This window comes from Triticum urartu, chromosome 3 (assembly GCF_003073215.2).
Source record: "Triticum urartu cultivar G1812 chromosome 3, Tu2.1, whole genome shotgun sequence".
Lineage (NCBI taxonomy): Eukaryota > Viridiplantae > Streptophyta > Magnoliopsida > Poales > Poaceae > Triticum > Triticum urartu.
The window spans coordinates 466231228-466257161 of NC_053024.1; the positions used below are offsets into that span (position 1 = coordinate 466231228).

Consider the following 25934-nt stretch of genomic DNA (forward strand, 5'->3'; position numbering starts at 1 on the left):
TTAAGTTCGAAGGGTTTGAGGATGCGATAAGAGAGGCATGGGTCTGTAGCGATTCGATTGTGGATCCTTTCAAGCGTCTCGACACGCTCTTTAGAAATGCGTAGAGTCCTTACAGTCATGGGGACAGAGAATGACCGGGAACATCAAGCTACTCATGGCAGTGGCAACTTATGTGATTTGCAGATTCGACAGGGTTCAGGAAGATTGCATTCTCACCGACCAGGAGCTCTGGCTGCGTCGTACTCTCAAGCTGGCGTTGTTGGGCATGGCTTCCCTTGAGCGGACCATTGAACGACAGCGCTCCAGAATGAGATGGGTTAAGGAAGGTGATGCCAACACGAAGTTGTTCCAAGCTTTTGCAAACGGTCGGAGAACCAAAAACTTCATTCCGCGAATCAAGGTTGGAGACGAGGTGCACATTGATCAAGACCGTATAGCGGATGCTTTCACTTCTTCCTTTATGGAGCTTTTGGGGAGGGATCAGGCGCGCGAATTCACGCTTGACTTGGACGCCCTTGGTTTGCACACTACCGATCTTTAGGAGCTCGAGGAAATCTTCACCGAAGATGAGGTGTGGAAGGTGATTAAGGAGATACCGCCGGACCGGGCACCTGGCCCGGATGGATTCACCGGTGCCTTCTACCAAAAGGCCTGGCCCACCATCAAGGGTGACATCATGGATGGCATCCTGAAGCTGTATGTGGGAGACGGTCGGGGCTTCGTGAAATTAAACAGAGCTCTGATGGTACTCATTCCAAAGAGTAGTGACGCGGAGGAGGTGGGAGATTACCGCCCGATCAGCTTGCCCCATAGCTTTGGCAAGCTCTTCTCCAAAATGATGGCCATTAGAATGAGGAAAAGGCTACCTGAACTTGTCAACGCGAACCAGTCCGCTTTCATTCGCGGGAGAAGCTTACACGACGATTTCCTCTTAGTGAAGCAAATGGCGAGGAAGATGCATGCCCGCAAGACATCAACCGTCTTTCTGAAGCTTGACATATCACGGGCATTCGACACCATTTCTTGGCCATTCTTGTTTGAAGTTCTGAGAGCTAAGGGGTTTGGCGAAAACTTCAGAAAGTGGGTTGCGATCTTGCTTCAGTCCGCGTCTTCTAAAGTCATTGTCAACGGGAATCAAGGTTTGAGGTTTGATCACGCTCGCGGGTTGCGCCAAGGAGACCCCAGCTCCCCGCTTCTCTTTGTCATGGCGATGGACGTCCTCTCGGCCCTAATTTGCAAGGCTGCTGCAGTGGGGGTCTTGTCCTCCTTCAACGGTGTGATGGCAAGCCAGAGGCTCTCTCTTTTCGCCGACGACGTCGCGCTTTTTGTGCACCCCACGGATCCGGATCTCACATGCATAAAATAAGTCTTACATCTCTTTGGACAAGCTTCTGGCCTTCGAGTGAACTATCATAAAATATGGGCAACTTTGATCCGGGGACAGCAAGGGGATCAGGACAGAGTGCAGCATCTGTTCAACTGTCAAATTGGGCAGTTCCCTTGCAAATACTTAGGGCTGCAACTCAGCATCCACAAGCTCTCCAAAGCGCAATGGCAGCCAATGCTTGATCAGGTCAAGAACTTCTTCCCAGCTTGGCAACGTGGCATGATTCAGAGACCCGGGAGACTTGTGCTCGTTAACAGCGTCATCGCGGCCCGCCCCATACACCATTTGCTAGTCATGAAAACGCCCCAATGGGTTTTTGAAGAAGTGGACAAATGGATGCGTGCTTTTTTCTGGGCTGGGAAAGATGAGGTAAATGGTGGGCAGTGCTTGGTTGCTTGGCAGACCATCTGCAGGCCTAAGTCGTTCGGTGGGCTGGGAGTCAAGAATCTAAGGACCCAAGGCTTGGCCATGCGCGTTCGCTGGGAGTGGCTCAGGAGGACAGATCCCTCAAGGCCTTGGCAAGGGTTACATCTCATGGTGGATAAGGAGGCCAAGGCGGTGTTCGACAGTCTGGTCCACATCAAGGTTGGAGAGGGCAGCAAGATCTTCTTCTGGACGGACAGACGGATTCACGGGTTTGCGGCGAAAGATATCACCCCTTTGATCGCCGGCATGGTGGACAAGCTCACGAAGAGAAAGAGAACGGTCCGGGATGCGCTTTTCGAGGACTCTTGGGTCAATGACATCACGGGCGAGCTATCCTTCACGGCTCACCTGCAGCTCATACACTTGCAGCATGCCTTGGAGACGATCCAAAGAAATGCTTCGGACGATGATGTTTTCTACTGGCCCTGGAGTGCCTCGGGTTCTTATAGCACTAAATCCACCTATAGTATGCTATGCCAGGGCATTACTCGGTTTGCCGCCGCCCAATGCATATGGAGAAGTTGGGCGCCTCTCAAGTGCAAAATTTTTGCGTGGCTTGCCTCTCAATACCGGTTATGGACTTCTGACCGACGTGCGAGGCATGGTCTCCAAGATACGACTTCTGCATGCTACACTTGCTACCAAGAGGAGGATACAACAGATCATATCCTCGCTAGATGCGTCGACACGAGGCAAGTTTGGAGTGGTTGCTTCCAGTTGCTTCAAATCAACATCCAAATTCCAAGTTCCGAGGATACTTTCATGGTGTGGTGGGACAAAGCGCGGAAGTCCTTCCATGGAAAGCTCAAGAGAGGTTTTGATTCGCTTGTCATCTTGACCGCGTGGCACTTATGGAAGCAGAGGAACGCTCGGGTGTTCAACCGCAATGACCAAGTGCGCTCGGAGACCAACCTTGTTCATCTCATACACGAAGAGATCAAGCTTTGGAAGAAGGCGGGCCTAGGAGTTGAGGGGTTAGATCCTTTCGTGAGAGAGTAGGCTTTTGTTGTTTTTAGGAGTCGGAGTTTCCGTGTAGGCTTTCTTGTCTAACCGCGGAGTCTTGTACAACTTTTTCTCCCCTTCTATAAAGATAAGATACGCCTTTGGCGTACTCTCGAAAAAAAACCAGGCCAGCTCAACCCAGTTAAAAAGCGCGACTGGCGCAGCCAATGATCCCAGGTTTGAGGTGCCATGTCGACAATTCTTGTTTGCCAATGATCTCAAGAATTAAAATAGACCGGAATAAAAAAGTTCGATGTGCTAATTTCAGGGAATCAAAGTTCAAGGTTCAATTTAGCTTTCATCTACAAATTTAAGGTTTATTTTGGACTTTTTCCATCGTGGTTAGACCCCGTGTGTATCATGGCATTGTCATCGTGTCGCCTTCACATTGTCGTGTGCATTCATTTAGAGAGGAAAGGTGATTTGGGTGTATGATGAGGCCATTGGCAGCCGCAAGAGGGTAGGAGTTCTTGGGGGAGCTGCCGAGAACGTCAGCCCGCACAGCTGCTGGTAGGCGGGCATATGCTCCAATGGCTGCGTTGAGGGAGATGCCAAGGTGTATTGCCGCTTCGCCCGCTTCTATGGTGTCACCTTTTCTTGCTTTGTCCCTACGATTGGCCGGCCTGGTAAGTGCTCCTCCTACTCTTCCCGCTCTGTGCAGATGCATATTGTGTCTATCTCTGTTGATTAGCGTGTTGTGTTGAAGATACGTTTAGGAACTTGTTGAAGATACGTTTAGGAACTGGATGTGATGTGGAGCATTTTGGGGGTGTTTGTGTGGTACCCTATTTTCAAGGTATCTACTATTTTGGGAGCATATGTGCCAACTGGCATCTGTACAACAAGGTAGTATCTACTATTTAGGAGCACTGTGAAGAATCAAAGCTAATGGGTTTTCTTGTGACACATAAAATCTGCTAAAGATGGTGATATTACCAAAGACTTGATTGACACTGGCTGCTTCTTTTATTCCATTTTTTTCACGAGTGCTTGTGCGATATACATGTTAAAATTTTGGGGGTGGTTGGAAGAAATTGTCGTGTTGATGGGGATGTCTTGCGGTTTTCCCTTTGATTAAACGTGATGTTTCAAGCATAAAACAAACATAAAAAGAACCCCCACATCCACGAGCAGAAAACAACTGCTTGGCAAAGGGCGCCTTTGCTTCTAGTTTACGGTTAATCGTGGGGATGACCGATGCCAAAGTCCCTTAAGATTTCATAAATTACGAAATGTGCTTTTGGAAATCACATAATACAAAAGTTTAGGGAGGGGTGTGATTCCAAAATATTTGGATGAACTGGAAAGTATTGGAACCATTTTAATTTTTTTTGCACCCTTTCACCTTCAAAAAATCAATGTTTTAGCTAGGTCTTCTCCAGCTTTAAGATTATTTAGCGACATGTTTGCACCCACTAACATGAAATGTTTGGAGAAAGGAAGACAAAAAGATAACCCTAGGGATAATCCTAGGTCCGGCCTCATGCCTTCTAACCAGTTGCTATGGCGGAGGAGGTGGCGAGGTGCAGTGGCCGCTCAAGAAAGAAAGGAGGAGGGAAAGAGAGGTGGTGGTGGAGGAGAAAGAAGAGGAGGAGGTAGACAACCCTAACCGTCACAATGAAAAGTAGTGCACAAGTACAAAATGTCAAGTGTCGGTGAAGAATACGGGCCTACATCTCGTTTAGTGCTATGGAAAGAATATTTGTATATTATCGGCTCATCAACCTCATGTGATCATGTTAGATGTCATATAAAGTTGATATCATGATTTTTTCTAAACAATAGCCGGGCCAAAAAGACTCCTCATAGAAATTCATTACTTTGAAATAAACTGTTTTTGACAAGCTATACTTACGTAATTTTTATTATATTCGGGATGCTTCGTATTTCTTATGAACTTTTATACCCCCTCTAATCCATATTAATTGTCGCTGATTTAGTGCAAAGTTATATTAAGTCAATGGCAATTAATATGGATAGGAGAGTGTAATAGATTTGAGTCTTTTTTGTGGAAAATAAATAAATAGAACCAGAGTTATTATTTCTCAAAAGAAAGAAAGAAAGAAAAAAGAACCAAAGTTATACACGTCACGAATTGAGCGAAGATGCGAAAATTCGATATGGCTCATACTACCATATGGTAGCATTATCTGAGCAGTTGGTCTATCTTGGGATCCACGTGCACAGCTGTATTCAATGGTGTATTGCTACGGCGAGTTATTTATAGAACAGTACCCACGCGGCGTGTCCTTTCTCCTTTATGGCCAGGACCTACCTTCGTTCGCTACGATCTCGGCCGTGATTCTTTTTCTTGGACCGTCAGCACACCCAACCGTAAACACCTTGTACAAGTCCAAAATTTAAAAGTTCAAACTACCTCTCAGCACGGGCATGCCAGCCGCGTGGCACTGTGCGCCTCCAACATGCATGGTTTCCTTTCAAATCAACATCTACCAGAAGAGTTGCATGCATAGTACTGCTAATGCATTTATTCAGATATACACAAATAAAATTCAGTTATCTCTCAATACAGTTTACTACACTTATCATGACAATAGTTCATTAGCGTGCAGTTACATCCACCTTGGCCCTAACCCTACAGCAAGACACTGCGCAACATTACCCGCTGGCCTTGTTCTTCTTGTGCCCAGCGACACCACACTTGCGGCACTTGGCCTCCTTCCTCTGAACTTTCGAGACATCTCTCTGCAGGCTGGTTGTTCTTCTGTGGCCTTGAATTTTGCAGACGCTACAGAATCTACCCCTCTTACTCATGCCTTCCTAAGGTAGCCGATCTCTCGCGTTCGTTGGCCTCCCTGCACTTCTCTTATTTGATGGCACTCCCAGGCCAACCAAAGGATTGTTGTGGCCTGACAACATGACATCCTCATCTTACCCAGCTTTGCTATATATATCCTTCATCTACATTGCCTTGTTTCTTGCCAATTGCAAGATCCTCTAGTCCAAGCCCATACCTCGCCTGGCCGAAAGGAGCCATGAAAGTCATTGCTTAATTGAAGAGCCCCATAGTGTATCATAAGCTTCGACACTGGCGTCACCCAACCTGATCAACTCCAACGCCTGCACATACATGCGATTATGCCGGAAAGTCAGTGATGTAGAGCCAAGCTGATCTCGCTGGTAGTGCTGCAGGTGCTCCGGCAGTATTTCTCGAGCATCCTTGGTAGCACAACCTTCAGAATATGGTAGCACAACATGCCCATGTGCTCAAACAGCCCACATTCGCACTCAAACTCTAAGCCATTGTCAGCCATATAGGAAAACAACCCTGCTCCACTTTTCGCGGCTCTCCGGACGTGTGTGGGTTGTGCCTTGTACAATGCATGCTTCTCCACCTCCTCTACCTGATATCCCCCAGCCTCGTATAGGACTAGCCCAAACTGTTCAGAACATTGCACGGGTGTACACCTTGCTGGTGTGCATCTCAATGAAAGAATTTATCCGTAAGACTACACACGCCTGCACATAACATCATGTTAGAACTCAGGCATAGCTAGAAAGGTTTTGTCTCGATGAAACCCCACTTACAATTTTAATTCTCTTCTCTTCATAACTATACTCCTATTGGAGATCAAACAACAACCGCATGTACTGCCTGACAAACTTATGCATCGGAGAGCCGGGTGGCACATAGTTCTTGAGCATATGGTTCACACTCTCGCTCGTTTGGGTGCTGGTCAGTTTTCACAGAAAACATTCTTGAAATAAGGTTCGCACTCTCACTTCCTACTGCATGAAGTTGTAGAAGTCGTACCCTCAGTCAACAAGTCAAAATTTGTGCGTAATTCTGGCTTAACAACCTCCTCTCCATCTCGTTCCGCAAAGCCTCTTATTGTTTTTTCGAGGCCCCCCATCCTAACAGGACAGAGGGTTCTCTCTGCCAGGTTAGCGCCTAAACGAACTCTGCATGAAAAATAACACATCCAGTACATCAGCGATGCAGCACACAGAACTGGACAGTGGGATCAGTCTTTTTTTTTTGTTTTTAATTTTGCATGTTCTCTCTCTATGAAAACATGCTCCTTCATTAATGCACTCCAACACATGGAAAAGGAATAAATTTGACGGTTCCGCCAGTAGCCGACCAAGAAGCTAACATACATAAGCCCACCCAACCCACCAAACCCCCTCCCACCACCCTTCACACCAGCAACTCAAGCCGATCCTGGTGAACGACCTAAATGTAATCCCTTTTTTTGCCACACCAGGATTATTTTAATCGGATCGCGGGGGTGAACACAAAACATGAAAGGAAGCTCCTACTGTCTAGTACATCAGCAATTCATGGGGGCACCATCCCAGGGTCCATTTTTTATTCATTAATCTTATACTATGTCGATCTTTCTCTTGTCTTAATAGACACTAAAAAGGAATCACGAGTTCAGAATCGCAGACTAATCTACTACACAACATGTAGACCAACAGAAAAAGAAAACTGTAGGTAAATGCAGTGCTGGGTGTAAAATAATTGAGAAAAAAATCGCTCTCTGTACTTTCCAATCCAGCCGGGCGATCTCAGGTCCGGCTGTCCGACTCCCCAGATGAGGCAGGGGCATTCTCCATACTCCCCTCGCCGCCGCCATGCACGCTCTCCGTCACGGAATACAACACTCTGAGGCGTCAACTAGCCTCTGACAGGGCACACGCTTTTTTTACCTAGCCAACGGGCACGCACACAGTTACGGAACACAAAAAATTCTGAACCACGGTCCATGTACGATGTTTTAACAGGACCAGCGGTCCTTAACAAGCCCGCGACGCCGTTCCCGCCGAGGGTGTGGGCCTCCCACGCAGTACATACGGGGTACTATACGCACCATGCGTTCGCCGCTCGACATACAGCAATTTCTGCGGCTCGCGTGATTCGCATTGAATGCGATTCCCACCCGATTCACCCATCCAACGGTCCAGATAATAATACCATATGCTAGTATGACCCATATCTTCACTCTCGCGAAGATGTACCCAATTTGGACGTGAGTACTGAATGTTTTCACGGACTTTTGACTTCAGCCCACAGGCCGAAGTCAAGGTTCCCAAAAGGCCGAAGCCGCCAGCCCACCGCACACTGCCCCTCCCCTCCTCGCCCAATCCCCCCTTCTTCGTCCCACGACAGACCAATTTCTTCCCAAATCGCCACCGCCACCGCCATGATGTCGTCACCGGCAAATACCGCGCCGTCATCCTCCTCCGCGGCCGCGGCCGCTCCGAATCAGCATCCACAGCCGCCGGCGCAGCAGGCTGATCCGAAGGAGCGGCGGATGGAGTCGCTCGGGTGGCTGACGGAGTCCACGGTGATGCCCAAGAAGCACAAGGCCATCGAGGGCGTCGGCGCGGCATCCATACTCGACCTCAAGGCCCAGCTCTACCGCACTCAGGAGGAAGCCCGCAATTCCACCGCCGCTGACGCCGCCTCCAGCGAGTTCCGCCGCGCCAAGAAACGCTCGGGCCCCGCCGACCCCCTGGGCGCCAAGAACTCAGGTGTAGACGCTCGTGCCCACAAGTACGTCCACAATTATCATTCTTATGGCATTTCTTCTGTGTGATTGTAGACTGGCTATTTTTTGTGCTAGTTTTGAGGAGAATTGCTTAATCAATCCTATGGCTTACCGTTTGTTAAGGCATTAGATTCCCATATCGATCCTCTGCACTAAGAGCGGAGACTAAGTAGCCGTGATCTCTATCTGTTAAATAGTCCAATATTGATTCCTAACATGGATCATCTTTAGGGCAGTGCAAACAACAAAAGCAGGTGTACATAGGTAGAGTCAGCTGTTTCTCTTCTACTCCTTGCCGATCTAGAGGAAACACTAGAGGCAACTAACATAATGGACTGCTTAATGCGGCGATCAACATTGAATTTTATGTGTGTGGGCTGTTTCTGTTGCTTGGCTGTAACAATTGCAATGCACGAATTAATGAATAAAGCTGTGAATTATGCACACAGTAGACAAGTTAAGATAACAGCACTTATGTGAATCAATCGTACTAGAAAATTGTATGTAGTGAAAATTTCCAGCTATTGCAACCAGGCAACACAAATAGTTGACCGAAGATAATATTCACTGTTGATCATGACATTTTCTTATTCCATTTAAGAATTAAGTACTAATGGACAATTTAAGAGATAACTCTTGTTTTCCTATTCTCTCCGCCTGATATGGAGGGGTGCAAGAGATAATAGCTGACTATATCTTTGACATGCCCTTACCAATGGTTGGTTCCGTGACTTGTGTTAGGAAATTATACTTGGCTGTATAGGGCATTAGATGTTTGTTAGTCTAATATGAGGACTGAACTATAACTGCATAAGCTCAATCTCTGCACAACACCATTTTATGTGCTTTGCCAAGCCTAGATTGTGTTACCCTTGTGCTATACATGGTAGGAAGCCAGAGCTTCTCTAGGTTAATAATGGGTACTGGTTCACACTCGCAATTATTTTAGAAGGTGGTTCATATTCGCTATTCTTAACATGCTAATTTCTTGAGTGAAATGACAACATGTAAGTGTTTGCTTAGTGGTTGTACAGCTAGTAATTATAAAGGAGTGGACTGTTACATGTGCTGGTACATTGTGCGGTATTCCGCGATAACACGATTTTGCTTTTCCTAGCAACAAACATTGAAAATTAACAATGAATCTAATTGAAAGGAGATGCCTACTAAACCATCATTTGATTTTGCTTTTCTCAGTTCCAAGAAACTGTCATTCTGCCCACAGTTGCTCTTGTACCATGAGTATACTATCCTCGAAACAGGCTTTCGCCCCGCTTTATAGATAAAGCACCAACCGAACAAGTACACGGCCGAACGATACAAGATGGAGAGGTAACCCTCTTACAAAGCTGATCCTGAGATAATCAGCACACGCAGAACGCACGCAACCACTACCAACAAAGAGCACCGGGAGAACTAGACACACCCCACACTATGACCTAGCAAACCTAAGCTCCACGACAACGCCCTCAAGAGGGAAAACGGCGCAGAGCGTCGCCATTGCCTAGTCCACACCGGACAAAGGTCTTCACCCGGAGCCCTGACACGGAGAGAAGAACCACGACGACGTCTTCAAGACAAGCACGACACCCACGGGCGCCGCCGCCGTTGGTGACGGCGGCGCCAAGGCACAGAGCTTTCGCTCGGCAACTCCCCCGTGTCACCACAAGGTTGCCAGGCGTAATGCGAAGTGCTAGAGTCCCATATCCGGATCAGGACACCGCCGCTCCTAGCAAGAGGGAACATCTGAGCTACCAGCCGCTGCACCTCCCGTTGCCCACACAACCTTGGAGGAGAGCCACCACCATCGCAATGATGCCCGCCGGAGAGCAACCATGCGAACCGCCATCCGGAGCCGCCACCCCGGCATCCCTGTTGCTAGATAGCATATGCCGCGCACATCACGGCACACTCAACCACGGTAGGAAGAGCAACGCCAGTCCGTCAACTCCTAGCCCGGCATCAGTCCCAGAGTCTGGGTAGGCGCATCCACCGTAGGAGGCACCACGCCTGTGTCCCTAGCCAATCCCATTGGACAGGGAGGGCCACGACTCCAAGACTGCCGTCGGCCGCCGATGAGTCAGCTCCAAGCCCTTGGCCAAGCGACTCACACGACGCCATGTCCATGGTCACCGACGCCGATCCGTGCACCGACACAACACTACCACGACCACCACCACCGCTGCCATGGATCTTCACCAACGCCATAACGAGAAGACACCACCCCTACCAACCGCAGATGCCCATCTTGGCAAGGCCGGAGCAGATCCGGAGCTGCACGAGGAGCAACCAGTCCCGAGCAGGAGGACCGAGTCAAACTCCTGCCCCGACGACCAGCCTGCACAGTCGGCCCACTACCGGCGAACGCACCCAGAGGGGCGGGCACCGCCGCAACGGAAGAGAGACACATAGGCCGCCGGCAACTCCGGTGCGCCCTGGCCCGTCATCGACTCCTCAAGCAAGCTCCTTCCCCGCCGTCCAGCGCCAAGATCACCACCGGACACCCTCTGCCCCGCCTCCACGCCTGCGGGAAGGAACCATAGCAACACCTCAGGCCGCCGGACGCCGGATCCCGTGCCAGCCAGCGGACCCGGCCCGCGCTCGCCACCCAAGGGCGCCTGGGGGAACAGCCGCATCCCCCGGGCAACCGTGCCGCCCCCGCACTGACTGCCGCAAGGCCCGGCGCTCGCGGAGCATGCCACTGCCATCAACCTCCGTCGGCGCTGTTGACACACGAATACGTCACGTGTACCCTCGACGCCGGGGGTGATGCGCCGCAGCTCACGTCGAAGGAGACCCGACCGACAGCGCGATACGCAAGACAGTCGACGGGCGCTTTTGCAGACCCGAAAACCCCACACCCTCGGGAGGGACACCGTCAGGGAGTGCGGCGGCTGTGGGCTGCCCTAGGTCGATTCGCTCGCCCCTAGAGCCTCGAGACTCGCAACTCTCAAACACGAAGAACAGCGAAGAACGAGAGAGAAAACAGTGGAGAGATAAAACATAGACTGAAGAAGTAGTATATTGATTTGTTCGATTGTGCGTTGTTCAATCGGCCGTCACCCGCAACATATATAAGAGGCGGCTGGACTTCCCGTACAAGTAAAGGATTCATCTAGTCTTTCCTTACACGAAAAATTACATCAATTCACGTCCTAGAGTCCTAGTTCTATTCCAACTCGGATTCAATTTGAATCTGGCCCAACTTCTGTCTTCCTCCTTGCGCGGGCCGTTGAGCTTGCATATGATCTCCGATCAAGGTGGCCCAAATATGAAACTTGTGCGCCACGATGATACGAACAACTCTTATGTTGATCATTTCTTCAAATAAAGCCATCTTGAATACTTTTCGAGGTCATCTTTACCTTCCAGTCGGACTCGGTCTTGCAGTAGACTGGATTATCTGAGTCTCGTAGTGAATTTGCAGGCCATATACCATCTCTGATGATGATGACTCCAAAACCAAAGTTTACCGTCTCGATGATATGCACAACTTCTGTATTGAACACTTCTTCATCCGAGGTCATCTTGATAAACTTTTGGGCACATGTTCAGTTTCACTCGGATTCGAGCTCATCCACTCGGATATTAGAGACTTTCACTCGGATCGTTTGACTGGACTTTTTTCACTCGGAAGACAATCTTTCACTCGGATGACTATATTTCCACTCGGAAGGCAATATCTTACTCGATCGGCAAGTTTTTGTTCCGATGGTAATCTTTTCACTCGGAATATTTTCCCTTGGAGGACAATTTGACTCGGATGACCATATTTCCACTCGGATGACTATATTTCCACTTGGATAATAATAAGTTCATCCGGTCAGCAAACTTTCACTCGATCGGTACGTTTTCACTCGGATGGTAAGCTTTTTCACTCGGATTTTTGGCTGAAAACACAGCCTGATCTTGTCTTGTCTCCCCAGGTCGCATACGACATCGGATTGAGATGAATTATGTATGAAAATCGATCAGCTCGACAAGACGAAACTTCCTCGTGTTGAAGGTTTTTCGATTCAAGGCCCTCTTGAGGGCCGAATTGCTCGCGCGACCCATCAGACACGGTGTCTGGTACCTCGCGCCATATTTCCGTTTAAGTTCAGTCTGCAGTATATTGCCTCTAACTTTTGCATACGAACTTGGATTGAGATGATTTATATATCAAAGTCGATTGCCTCGACGAGACAAGGACAATTTCTTTAGAGTGCTCCTTCATACGAGGTCGTCTTGAATGCGTGATCGGCCGAAAACCACTTGGAACATTGAATTCTGCCGCTCGGAGTACAATTTCGGCCCCTAAGATGGAGTCGGACGATGATAACCTAAACATCAAAGTTGTTCCACTCGGCGATGTGAAACTTTTCATGCTGAAAACCCTTTCACTCGAAGCCATCTCATTTTCTTTTATGCCGTGCCAAAATCTGATGTCAACACATGCCCCCTGTTTTTCGGCAAAGCTTGCACGCCGGAAAATAATATGCACGGTGTTTGTTCTAAGGACGATGTCAACACTCCATTGGCCATTTATTTTCTTAGGGCGATAATTATGTATCGGCCATGTTTGTGCTAAGTGTGATAATCGTATATCTGCCATTTCCTACTTATGCTTCTTGCCACACACTCGGGTGGTACTTCTTCAAGTATTTGCCATTGAGAGCTCTAGGTAACACCGTCCCTTGTATGGATTCCACCAAATATGAGTTTCCGGGAACTATTCTTGTAATCCTAAAAGGACCTTCCCAACTCGGAGACCACTTCCCGAATTTCCCATCTCTTGAACCAATCGGTAGAATCACTTTCCAGACAAGATCACCAACTTGAAAATTCTTCAACTTGACTTTCTTATTGTAAGCTCTTGCCACCCTCAACTTGTCTCTCTCTATGGCCTTCAAAGCAGCCAAACGTTTATCGGCAACCTCATCAATATTGTCCATCATCAAGTTATAAAAGTCTACTGCCGATAAATCATTTTGTTTGGCTATTCTCAAAGCATTCAAATTTACTCCCACTGGTAAAACAGCCTCTTGACCATATACTAGCTCATATGGAGTCATCTTCGTAGCACCATGCCTTGAAATTCTATGTGCCCACAAAGCTTCAGACAACAACTCATGCCATCTCCTCGGATTATCCTCAATCTTCTTCTTGATGAGCTTGATTAAAATTTTATTGCTAGACTCGGCTTGTCCATTAGCTTGGGCATAATACGGAGAGGAATTGAGCAACTTTATATTATAAGATTCGACAAACTCTCTGACTTGGTGTGACATAAAAGATGAACCTTGATCTGTAGTTAACGTTTGTGGAATACCGAATCTATGAATAATGTGCTCGGTTATGAATTGAATTACCTCCGTATGTGTCATTGTTCTTGAGAGGTACTGCTTTAGACCATTTAGTGAAATAATCAGTTACCACCAATACGAACCGATGCCCTTTTTGAGGAAGACAGATGGATTTCTCCAATGAAGTCTAAACCCCAACCTCTGAAAGGCCACGGCTTGATAATAGGATGTAACATAGCAACAGGAGCCAATTGAATATCACCAAATTTTTGACAAGCTTCACACCCCTTATAATATCCGAAGCAATCATTAATCATAGTCGGCCAATAAAACCCAGCACGCCGCAATAACCATTTCATCTTGGGAGCCGACTGATGAGTGCTACAAATGCCTTCATGTACCTCTCCCATAGCAACTCTTGCCTAGTCCTTGTCCAAGCACTTTAGAAGAACATCATCGACTGTTCGGTGATAAAGACCGTCATCTCTCATTGTATACTTGAAAGCCATACGCCGAACAGACCTGTCCACCCTTTCACTCGGATTGCACAAGTAATCAACAATGGGCTTCCTCCAGTCGGTATTGTTACCTGCACTAGATTTTTTGTTAAGGACCGAATCAGTGGGTTCTGGTTCGACCTCTTCAATACTGGTAAGACAAGACATCGGACTTTGAGAAATATGAAACATGCCATGATCAATATGATATCCAGATGCTTGCTGTGCCAACTCATTGGCTTTCCAATTGTCATGTCTAGATATATTTGCAATGCTAAAACAATCCGAAGTAGAAATTATATCTAGACATTTATCAAGATGAACATTAAGTGATTCATCCAAACACTGAAAGACTTTGGATATTTGCTGCACCACTAGTAACGAATCACCGTAAGTCTCAATATGTGTAACACCTATAGCAAGTAACATCTCTAGGCCAAATAACAATGCTTCATATTCGGCTTGATTGTTTGTGCAAAAATATTCTAAGCGGCATGAGGCTTCAAAAACAACACCATGAGGAGATATATAAACAATACCAACACCTTGGCCATTGCTACAAACTGAACCATCAAAATATAATCTCCATGGTACTAATGAAACAAGGTTCATATCAACATCATGCTTGTCATTGATCCGATGTTCAACAATAAAATTAGCAACAATCTGGCCTTTCATGGATTTTAGAGACTCATAAGCCAAATCATATTCAATTAAAGCATAAGCCCACTTGCCAATTCTACCACTAAGAATTGGCCTATGCAACATGTATTTAATGACATCGGTTTGACAAGCTACTACACAAGCACTCGGCACTAAATAATGTCTCAATTTTGTGCAAGCATAATATAAACATAGACATAATTTTTCAATAAATGTATACCTTGTCTCGGCGTCCAACAAGCGCCTGCTCAAATATGTAATAGCATGCTCTTTTCCTTCGGTTTCTTGAGTCAAAACAGCACCAATAACACCTTCCTCTGCTGCGGAGGAGTGCACAAATAACTCTTGATCATATCAAAGGCTTCTTGCTGTTTTGGCCCCTAAGTGAAATCAACATCATTCTTTAACCGAAGGATAGGAGTAAATGCATCAACTTTCCTTGATAGATTAGCTATGAACCTCCTCAAATAATTGATCTTGCCAAGGAACTTCTGCATATCTCTCTTCCATATTGGAGCCTCCACTTTCTTATGGCCTCTATCTTTTTGGGATCAATCTCTATGCCATCTTCATGAATAATGAAACCCAAAAACTTGCCAGCTGACACGCCGAATGCACACTTCAAAGGATTCATCTTCAGCCCATACTTTTTCATTCTTTCAAAAGCTAAACGCAAATCGGCCAAGTGAGACTCAAAAGCATCCGATTTGACAACAATATCATCAATATAAACTTCAAGTATGACACCGAGTAAATCATGAAAAATTAAATTCATAGCCCTTTGATACGTGGCTCCAACATTTTTTAATCCGAATGCCATCACTGTCCACTCGAATAAACCAAGGAAACCAAGACATCGGAAAGCCGTTTTGTACATGTCCTCTTCGGCCATAAAAATTTGATTGTATCCGGCATTACCATCTAGAAAGCTAATAACCTTATGTCCAGAAGCATCATTAATAAGCATATCGGCTATTGGCATGGGATACTCATCTTTGGGTGTAGCCCTATTCAAATCTCTGAAGTCAATGCACACCCTCGACTTGCCAGATCCTTTCTTCTCCACTGGGACAATGTTAGAAATCCACTCGGCATATCTGCAAGGTCGAATGAAATTAGCTTCAAGCAGTCGACCGATCTCTTCCTTGATCCGGTCATATGTTTTCGGATTAAACTTTCTGGCCAACTGTTTATAAGGTCTAAAACCGGCCTTTATAGGTAACCGATGCTCCACTAGCTCCCGGCTTAAACCTGGCATCTCATGATATTCCCATGCAAAGCAACAAACATATTCCTTCAATAGCTCGATTAACTTAGCTTTACAATCGGCTTTCAAATTTTTGTTTACAAACGTCGGTCGAGTGACTGAACCATCTCCAATATCTACCTCCTCTAATGGATCGGCCGATGTAAAACCTTGTCCAAGTTTATCCATGTCATCCAACTCCTCTATAGACTCATACATATCGTCCTCGCTGGACCGATATTTTGCAAGACGTTTTTGTAACCACTCGGAGCTAGAATCCATTTAAACATATCATACCTTAGAGCCGATTGCATTCACTCGGCTTTAAAGAAACGGGCACAAAACCATTCTTGGTCGCGCTGAGAAAATCAAACTCGGATAAATCACGTCCCGTCAAGCAAGTAGCATTGGGATGTTGCCAATCCAGTGATGCATCGGCCAAAGCAACACAGGCCGAGTTATCCGCATGAATGACTTACACTTCATCATCAACCCACTGAATCAAAAACTGGTGCATAGTGGATGGCACACACTGGTTTGCATGAACCCAATCATGACCTAGTATGACGTTGTAGTTACCTTGCACCTTAGTGACAAAGAATGCAGTAGCCAAAGTTTTGCTTCCGACTGTAAGTTCCACATACATTACACCTTTGCCTTCAGTTTTCTCTTTGCCTTCAAATCCGTTGAGCACCATATTGGTCTTGATCAATTCTTCATGAGGCAAACCCAATTTCTTGAAGACCGAATAGGGCATAAAGATTTACCACAACACCACCATCAACAAGCATCCGAGTGAGCGGCGACCCATTGATATGACCTCTGAGATATAATGGTTTCAGATGCGTTACTTGTTCTTTTGGCTTCTCGAATATTGCGTTTTTAGGGCCAAAATCCATCTGAGCCACCTCCCCTTCCTCATCCACAGCACGAAACTCAGCAGGTAAGTAATACACCATATTGATATCCATACCTTAATGAACCGGCGTAGGCTCATAGTCCAACATATCAGCCTCCTCCTCGAGTGCATCCACCGATTCTAAAATTTGTCCGAGTGAAGAGGAAGCAATAGGTAACATAGACGATGCAATGATTGCGTCGTCCTCTTTTGGTAGTGTAGGTGCTGCTGTGATAGGTGTAGAAGCCACTGCATCTTGTATTTGTTTGGGCCTCCACACTTGTTTTGTAGGTACCATACGCCGAGTGTCATTGAACAACTTATCCCTTTGCTTCTCGGCCTCTTGTTCTGCAATCTCTTGACTCCTTAACCTCTGTAGTTTCCTTTTTTGTGTCTTTGTTAGCCCTGGAGGACACCACTTTGGCTGAGTGTATTTAGGATCTCTCGTTTTTACTTGGCTGGTGCTTGCTTCATGGTCATTAGCCGAGTGCTTTGGCGCGATAGCAAGTATCGGCTCAGTCGGATTGCTATGCACAATCGGCTGTTGTATGGCGAATGTCTCGGTGCCCAAGATAAGTGAGTCGACATCCATTTTCTCCTTGCCTTTTCCCGACTCAATTGCTGCAACACTTGGTGATTTAACACACCATTCTCTTCGACTTTCCAGATGCATGAAATTTCCACTCGGGCGCACCTTTTTACTCTGATGCAATCCACTCGGATGGATGTCACTCGGATGGAATTCACTCGGATGGAATCCACTCGGATGGAATTCAGTCGGATGGAATCTACTTGGCCACATTCTTTCACTCACATAGCTTCCACCTGGGTGCATTCTTACACTCGGATAATTTCCATCCGGTCGCATGTTTTGACCAGCCGACCGATAGTTATCGATGTTCAGTCGACCATTATATGAGTGTTCAAGTCGGTCCCAAACAGTTTGCCTCTGCTCTTCTGGAAATAGCGCGTTTGGTCCACTTGGTTTCATATACTGACTGAACATATCGTCTGATGGTGACCTTGGTCGCTTCAAGTATGATGGACGGTTAGAGCTAGAACGAGTCGACTGATTGGCGTATTTGGACAGTAACATATCAAAAGTTGGTTTGATCCGCTTGCGCTGTACTTTAACTTCATTCCTTTTCCACTTGCCAACTTCAGGACCCTTGGGCTTAACAAATTTAACTCGAGTGTCCTGCTGCACCTGTGCTGGCCTCCCGAGTGTAGGATTCTTGATGGTGATTTTGATCACTTCCTTGCCATTGGGTTGCTTATCAAGCACAACATGCCTCCCCAAGACCTTGTCGCCCTCCTTGTCTTTCCTGGGCTCACCAACAATGGCATTAGCTTTATTAGCAGATTCGGCTACCTCCGGCCGAATGAGCAGCTTCTTCCCTTCTAGATCCATGGTGTTCATTGGAAAGGGTTGTTTATCAACTTGCATCTCAGAAAAGTTCAATCATCCGTCATTAATGGCCGATTGTATCTGTCGTCGAAAAACATTGCAATCGTTAGTAGCATGAGAAAAAGAATTATGATACTTGCAATAAGCACGCCGTTTCAGCTCTTCAAACGACGGTAAAGTATGAGATATTCTAATAATCTTAGCCTGCAGCAAAGCATCAAATATCCTATCACATTTAGCAATGTTAAAAGTAAACTTCATCTCTTCATCACGATTCTTATGAATCGGTTTCAGATCATTGCAAGTAAAGGGTTTGGCCTTAGATGGCCAAACAAATTCAGTAGCAAAAACATCACCCTCATCGCCCGAGTGATCACTATCATATTCCATCATATTCATCTTTGGACGATCGATTTTGTATCTATGTACTTCTTTGAGATCTTTGCTTCGGCTTTCCTGAGCCAAAGCCCTTTGTAAGACTTGGTTGATATTTAAGAACTCATAACCTTCTAGCTTTTCTCTAATGGGAGTTCTCAAACCACTCAGCACTAGGTCTGCCAAGTCTCTCTCGGTTATCACCAAACTAAAACACCGGTTTTTTGTTTCTCTGAATCTCTTGACGTAATCGGAGACCGATTCATCATGCTTCTGTTTAACCGATGTTAGATGTGACAACTTGAGTTCATTGTCGCCGCTATAAAAGTGATCATGAAATTTCTGCTCTAACTGCGACCAAACTCGAATGGAACCATGTGGTAAAGAAGAAAACCATGAAAATGCGGTACCAGTTAATGATAAAGAAAATAAACGCACTTTCAACTCATTTAGTGAGCCTGCTTCACCTAATTGTGCCAAGTATTGACTAACATGCTCCCATGTGGTTTTTGTGCCCTCTCCATTGAACTTAACAAAATCTGGAATCTTATGTCCCGGAGGGCACTGGATGGCATCAAAGTACTCGGGGTACGACTTTTGGTAAATCCGATTCCGAGGTAACTCAACTCCAAAATTTTCTCGAAGCATCTTAGCCATCTCCTCTCTAAGATTAGCTAGACCATCATCCATAGTGGACGATGAAGCTTGTGGCAGTGACATAGGAGGAGTAGGGTTACTAGCTGTAGGTAGGAATTGTGGTATGTATGTCGACCCATAATTTGGTAGTGGTCGAGTGGTTGTAGCTGTAGGTAGGGTTTGGTTCGGCGTTGCCACCGAACCTGGCATGCTCATAATAGGATTAATGGGTGCAGCCATAATCTGATTTGTTTGGGTAGGATAATAAGCCATCGGCACGGGAGGCGCCGATGAAATAGGTAAAGCCAGATTAGGGTTTTGCACACTAGCAGCTACATCATCATTACCACTAGACGATTGAGATATATTTTTTTGAGCATTAGTATTTTCTATGAAAGTATGATAGACTAGATTGTTACCATCAGCAATACGACTCTCAATCTCAGCCCACTGCTCAGGAGAAAAGGTAGTACTCACAGAGGGTTTAACCTGCTCGCTTGAAGAGGAGGGAACTCGATTTCTTCAATCGGAGTGATGTTGCCTTGGCGATCCTTCTTGAATTTTGCAAGGAACTCCTGCAAATCCTTCTCTTCACGCACCTTCTTGTACTCCTCATAGACTTGGCGATGATCGGCAGATATCTCATCAAGACTAGGCTTAATGATGTTATCGGCGTCTACCTTAGATGGCTTGGGAAGATCGGACATGGTGGACGATGACGATTGATCTTCGGTCCCCAGTGGAGTCGCCAAAAAGTGTGTTGACACACGAACACGTCACGTGTACCCTCGACGCCGGGGGTGATGCACCGCAACTCACGTCGAAGGAGACCCGACCGACAGCGCGATACGCAAGACAGTCGACGGGCGCTTTTGCAGACCCGAAAACCCCACACCCCCGGTAGGGACCCTGTCAGGGAGTGCGGCGGCTCTGGGCTGCCCTAGGTCGATTCGCTCGCCCCTAGAGCCTCGAGACTCGCAGCTCTCAAACACGAAGAACAGCGAAGAACGAGAGAGAAAACGGTGGAGAGATAAAACGTAGACTGAAAAAGTAGTATATTGATTTGTTCGATTGTGTGTTGTTCAATCGGCCGTCACCCCCAACATATATAAGAGGCGGCTGGACTTCCCGTACAAGTAAAGGATTCATCTAGGTTTTCCTTACACGAAAAATTACATCAATTCACGTCCTAGAGTCCTAGTTCTATTCCAACTCGGATTCAGTTTGAATCTGGCACAACTTCTGTCTTCCTCCTTGCGCGGGCCGTTGAGCTTGCATATGATCTCCGATCAAGGTGGCCCAAATATGAAACTTGTGCGCCACGACGATATGTGAACAACTCTTTATGTTGATCATTTCTTCAAAAAATAAAGCCTTGATACTTTTCGAGGTCATCTTTCTTCCAGTCGGACTCGGTCTTGCAGTAGACTGGATTATCTGAGTCTCGTAGTGAATTTGCAGGCCATATACCATCTCTGATGATGATGACTCCAAAACCAAAGTTTACCGTCTCGATGATATGCACAACTTCTGTATTGAACACTTCTTCATCCGAGGTCATCTTGATAAACTTTTGGGCACATGTTCAGTTTCACTCGGATTCGAGCTCATCCACTCGGATATTAGAGACTTTCACTCGGATCGTTTGACTGGACTTTTTTCACTCGGAAGACAATCTTTCACTCGGATGACTATATTTCCACTCGGAAGGCAATATCTTACTCGATCGGCAAAGTTTTCGTTCCGATGGTAATCTTTTCACTCGGAATATTTTCCCTTGGAGGACAATTTGACTCGGATGACCATATTTCCACTCGGATGACTATATTTCCACTTGGATAATAATAAGTTCATCCGGTCAGCAAACTTTCACTCGACCGGTAATTTTCACTTGACCAATTTTCACTTGACCAATTTTCACTTGACCGGTACGTTTTCACTCGGATGGTAAGCTTTTTCACTCGGATTTCCGGCTGAAAACACAGCCTGATCTTGTCTTGTCTCCCCAGGTCGCATACGACCTCGGATTGAGATGAATTATATATGAAAATCGATCAGCTCGACGAGACGAAACTTCCTCGTGTTGAAGGTTTTTCGATTCAAGGCCCTCTTGAGGGCCGAATTGCTCGCGCGACCCATCAGACACGGTGTCTGGTACCTCGCGCCATATTTCCGTTTAAGTTCAGTCTGCAGTATATTGCCTCTAACTTTTGCATACGAACTCGGATTGAGGTGATTTATATATCAAAGTCGATTGCCTCGACGAGACGAAGACAATTTCTTTAGAGTGCTCCTTCATACGAGGTCGTCTTGAATGCGTGATCGGCTGAAAACCACTTGGAACATTGAATTCTGCCGCTCGGAGTACAATTTCGGCCCCTAAGATGGAGTCGGACGATGATAACCTAAACATCAAAGTTGTTCCACTTGGCGATGTGAAACTTTTCATGCTGAAAACCCTTTCACTAGAAGCCATCTCATTTTCTTTTATGCCGTGCCAAAATCTGATGTCAACAGGCGCCACCGACCAAGCCCCTGCGCCAGATCGATTGGATTTGGGTAGAGCCTCGCCCACGCGCCGCCTCCTGATCCGGAGCACCGCAGCCACTGCGCTTCACCAGGCGCTCGACGCCGACGCGCTGCCACCAGGAGCCGCCGTCCTGCGCCGGCCACTCCGAGCAGAGGAGAAGAAGGGGCCCCGCCGCCGCCGCGCCAACCGGGCTTTGCCCGTCAGCGCCAGCCGGCAGCGGCGGGGGAGGAGGGGAGAGGTGGGGGCGAGGGGTCCGGCGGCTAGGGTTCCCCGCGGCGCTCGCAGGAGCGTCGCAGGAGGGGAGGAGGGGGTGCTGGGTCTGTTCGATCGCTCTTCACCTTCTTCTCACCATGAGTATACTATAGAATTACCATTCGATATAAAGCTATCTGTTCTGCTTTTTGTGTGGCATACTGGCATTTCTAAGCATCTTGATTTCACTCTATCAGCATATAATTATTTTTTTCGTTGTATCATTTTCACATTTTGGCACCTTTTTCATTTTGCTCTTGTCATCTTGTGCATGCTCTTGGTGTTTACTAATGTCTCTGTAATATTTCCTTTTGCAACAGGGATAAGCTGGAGCTGAAAGCTGTGAAAGATGGTACTGCATGTTATTCTGCCCTAGAAAAGAAGGCTGAGCTGTATGAGAAATTATCCAGGGGTGAGCTACCTGATGAAGAAGACCAGGAGAAATATTGCGTTGATTTCTTCCAGAAAAGTTTTCATCAAGTCAGCGTGCGCCGGCAGCCAGAGACTGCTACTGCCCCTGAGCATGTAGAACAAGAAAATGAGAGTGTCGATTCTATGCCAAATCCCAAGCCAATGGGCCTTGGACGAACTGGTACAACAGTTGACCAAGATGAGCACAAACGCTTTGTCAGGTACTGTTTACTTTGGGCAGTTGCTGCATTGATCCACTGAATTTCTGTGCCAGTCCTTGAGAAGTCAAAGTAGAAATTGCTCTATGGCAGATGCATAACAAAATTGGAACTGGCGGTTCCAACACTTGTAATCATTTGACACTTGCATAAACCACTGAACATAAATCGGGCTCCCAGTTGCAGTATCCATTACATGCCTTTTAGTGCTGGTAATTGTGCATGGTCACTTCTCTTAGCATGCCATGCCCATGTAGCCATAGATCACGTGTTGCGCCCCATAACAACAGAGTCATGCCCCTAACAAAGCACATTGTTAACTAGTAGTTTCTTTCTGTGAGTACAACCATTTGTAAATCTGTACAAGCTGTGTTCAGCTGCTTCATGTATGGACTAACTGTAGATATAGTTTACAAGGTACCAAAACTGTTTTGTAGTATGAGCATTGCAGGTCGTGGTGTTAGGTGGGACTACAAAACTACACTCTGAATTCTCGATGTTCTCATGTTCCTTTTTTTTTTTGAAACGGAGGCAAAAGATATCCTTTCTATCCAAGTAAATATTTGAACTAAATGTTTTTAGCATGAACTGCATTACTTTGGTTTTATTTGTCATAAATATTTCCTCAGTTTGCTGATCTAATTAAAATGTGCCTTGGTATAACTTACAAGTAGTAGTTTAGTAGAGCACTCTTAGCTGGTGAAGCACTTATATATGACACAATTAGGGCCAGTTCTTTTGGGCGGCTTAAAAAATAAGCTGCCTCTCCCCAGCTTAAAAAATAAGCCGCTCCCAAAATTCATGGAGGCTTCTAGATTAGTAATCCCATAACTAGTTCAGAAGTCCCAGTAAATAAGGGAGGGGGCTTATGACAAAAGCTAGGGAGGAGGCGGCTTATTTTTTAAGCCGCCAAAAGAACTGGCCCTTAGTCATACAAACTTTCCGTGCACCTTAAACTGTAACGCTTGGGGAATGTGGCCTTGTATGGAGAGACAGGGATACTGATACCCCAGGAGATGTGCAAGGGTTGAGAGTTTGAGACCATCGTGTGAATCCAGCTAATCGTAGTCGTGCGATGAGAGACACCTCATTGATAATAAACTAGAAAGATTTTCCATGGTCCATGTTGCTCCAGCCTCCATGCATTCTCTTGAGTGGGATGAGAGTATTACAATGTTCGTAAATTCAAATTTAAAACTGATGCTTTGTGCAGTATAAAATGTGAAGGCGAAGGATTCAGTCCTTGCTAGCATCCCAAGTTATTATATGTCATGTTTCCTTTGGCCTAAGGAATCCCTTAGTACGTTGGAAAAATTGTTGAGGGCTTTTTTCTGGCAAGGCAAGAGCACAGTCAAGGGAGGCCAATGCCTCGTTGCCTGGCATTTTGTCACTCTCCCAAGATCTGCAGGCGGTTTGGGCATCAGGGACCTTCTTGCTCATAACCAAGCTTTGCTCACCAAGTTTGCAGCTAGAGTTTTGCAGACCTCGGAAATCCCCTGCTTTCAATGGTTTGCCCAGCAGTACTGCAAGCTCTTTATCCCTCTCAAAGGCTCAAAACCGTGACACGGCTATATGGAAAAACTTCAAACCTTTTATTCCTACAGTGTTGGCATCTTCCAAGTGTTCAACGGGTCCTGGCAAGCTTATCTCCTTCTGGCATGATCTCTGGTTGTCAGCGGGGTGACTACGGTTCTTGTTGCCCGCCCTCTTCTCGTATGCTAAAGATGGTGCTTGCACGGTGGCCTCTCAGCTCTGCAACAACACCTGGTGCATTCAACTGCACCCCAACCTGTCGGCCACTGCCGCCCATGAACTGCAAATGCTGCACTCTTTTCTACCCCAGCCTCCTACAGATGCTGCAGTTTCCGGCTCAGACGTCAGAGTTTCTGCTATACACCATAAGCCACTGACTACTTCTCAAGTCTATCAACTTTCTACCTTCAGAGGTGTGGCCTGTGAGTTCAGCTCCTGGATTTGGGACAAGATCATGCCTCTGAGGTATCGCGTCTTTCTCTGGCTGGCTTTTTGGGGTCGACTCAACACACGAGATAACATGATTCGGAAACATTGGTCCCTACTTACCGAGCACCAGGACTGTGACATTTGCCCTGCCAGCGAGTCTGCCAGCCACATTGTTCTGCGCTGCTTCCCGGCTTCTGTTATCTGGGCCACGTTCCATATGAACGACCTTGCCTCTAGCTCCACGGACATCGTTCATTTTATGCACAGAGCTCAGCAAGCTTGGATCAACTCTAGAGGAGTGCACATTCTTTTCGCTGCGGCGGCAGTTACTCTCTGGCACGCGAGAAACGACAGAATCTTCAACAACAAAAGATGGCCCCCGTCCTATCTCAGAAGGTATATGTCACAACTCCTTCAGGCTTGGCAGCACCGGGCAAAATAGCAGGCTGACAAGGATGCTATTACGAGATGGATGTATCTCCTGAGCTAATTTAGCTTTGCAGTACTCTTCTTCTCTCCTCGCTTGCCCTGTTCTTCTCTCTCTCCAATGGCTGCTTATAGCCATGGCACTACGGTGCTCAATGTAAGCTTCATGTAACTGACCCTTTGGTCCCAGGCCTTGGCCTGTTTGAAATATATAAGGTAGAATCTCATCTACCTTTCATTTAAAAAAAAAGGATATGTAGATCCCTTGATTGTATACTATCATTACCAGATGCTACCATTGAATTTGCAACCTGAACGATTTTGTCTCCCTCTGAGAATAATATTTCTCAGGTCTTTGACTAACTTGCACCATGGCATGTCTGCAGGGAGGTTCACGACGAAGTAAGTCAAGCAAGGCAGAAGGCTTCAACGATGAAACACCGGCGACAAGAGCAGGAGTCGGCTCGTAGAGAGAAACTCAGGCAAGCTTTCCTCAAGAAGCGCCTTGACAAGTTGATGGCTGAAAAGCAAGCATCTTCAGCGAGTGATGACCAACCAAATAGCTAATCGAGATTTTGTATGTCTTACACTTGTGCCCAGGAAGCAGTTGTTGTAGTTCATGTGGTAATGGTTCATGCAACTGAAAATGAGAAAACTTGCCCTGCATGTGATCTCTTGATCTAGCGAAATCAAATTCAGAAAATTGTCTTGGCATGTACAGTCGGTTCATCATCATATTGTTATACAATTATGCAACGTAGATGCAATTTGAATCTTCTGACGAGGCATTTTG

At 46.4% G+C, this 25934-nt stretch overlaps 1 protein-coding gene across 2 annotated transcripts; it reads left to right on the forward strand.

The window, feature by feature from the left end:
• The first annotated feature begins 7876 nt into the window (after nucleotides 1-7876).
• LOC125544373 (uncharacterized protein At4g18257-like) lies at nucleotides 7877-25919 on the forward strand. 2 transcript variants are annotated; one of them, XM_048708034.1, is made up of 3 exons: nucleotides 7877-8339; nucleotides 22445-22756; nucleotides 25528-25919. In XM_048708034.1, exons 1-3 carry the CDS (start codon nucleotides 7987-7989, stop codon nucleotides 25706-25708), a joined length of 846 nt encoding a protein of 281 aa, XP_048563991.1. In that variant the 5' UTR covers nucleotides 7877-7986; the 3' UTR covers nucleotides 25709-25919. The 2 variants fall into 2 exon arrangements, with proteins under 2 accessions (XP_048563991.1, XP_048563992.1); XM_048708035.1 differs by lacking the exons at nucleotides 7877-8339; nucleotides 22445-22756 and adding an exon at nucleotides 22763-25111.
• The last annotated feature ends 15 nt before the right edge of the window (nucleotides 25920-25934 follow it).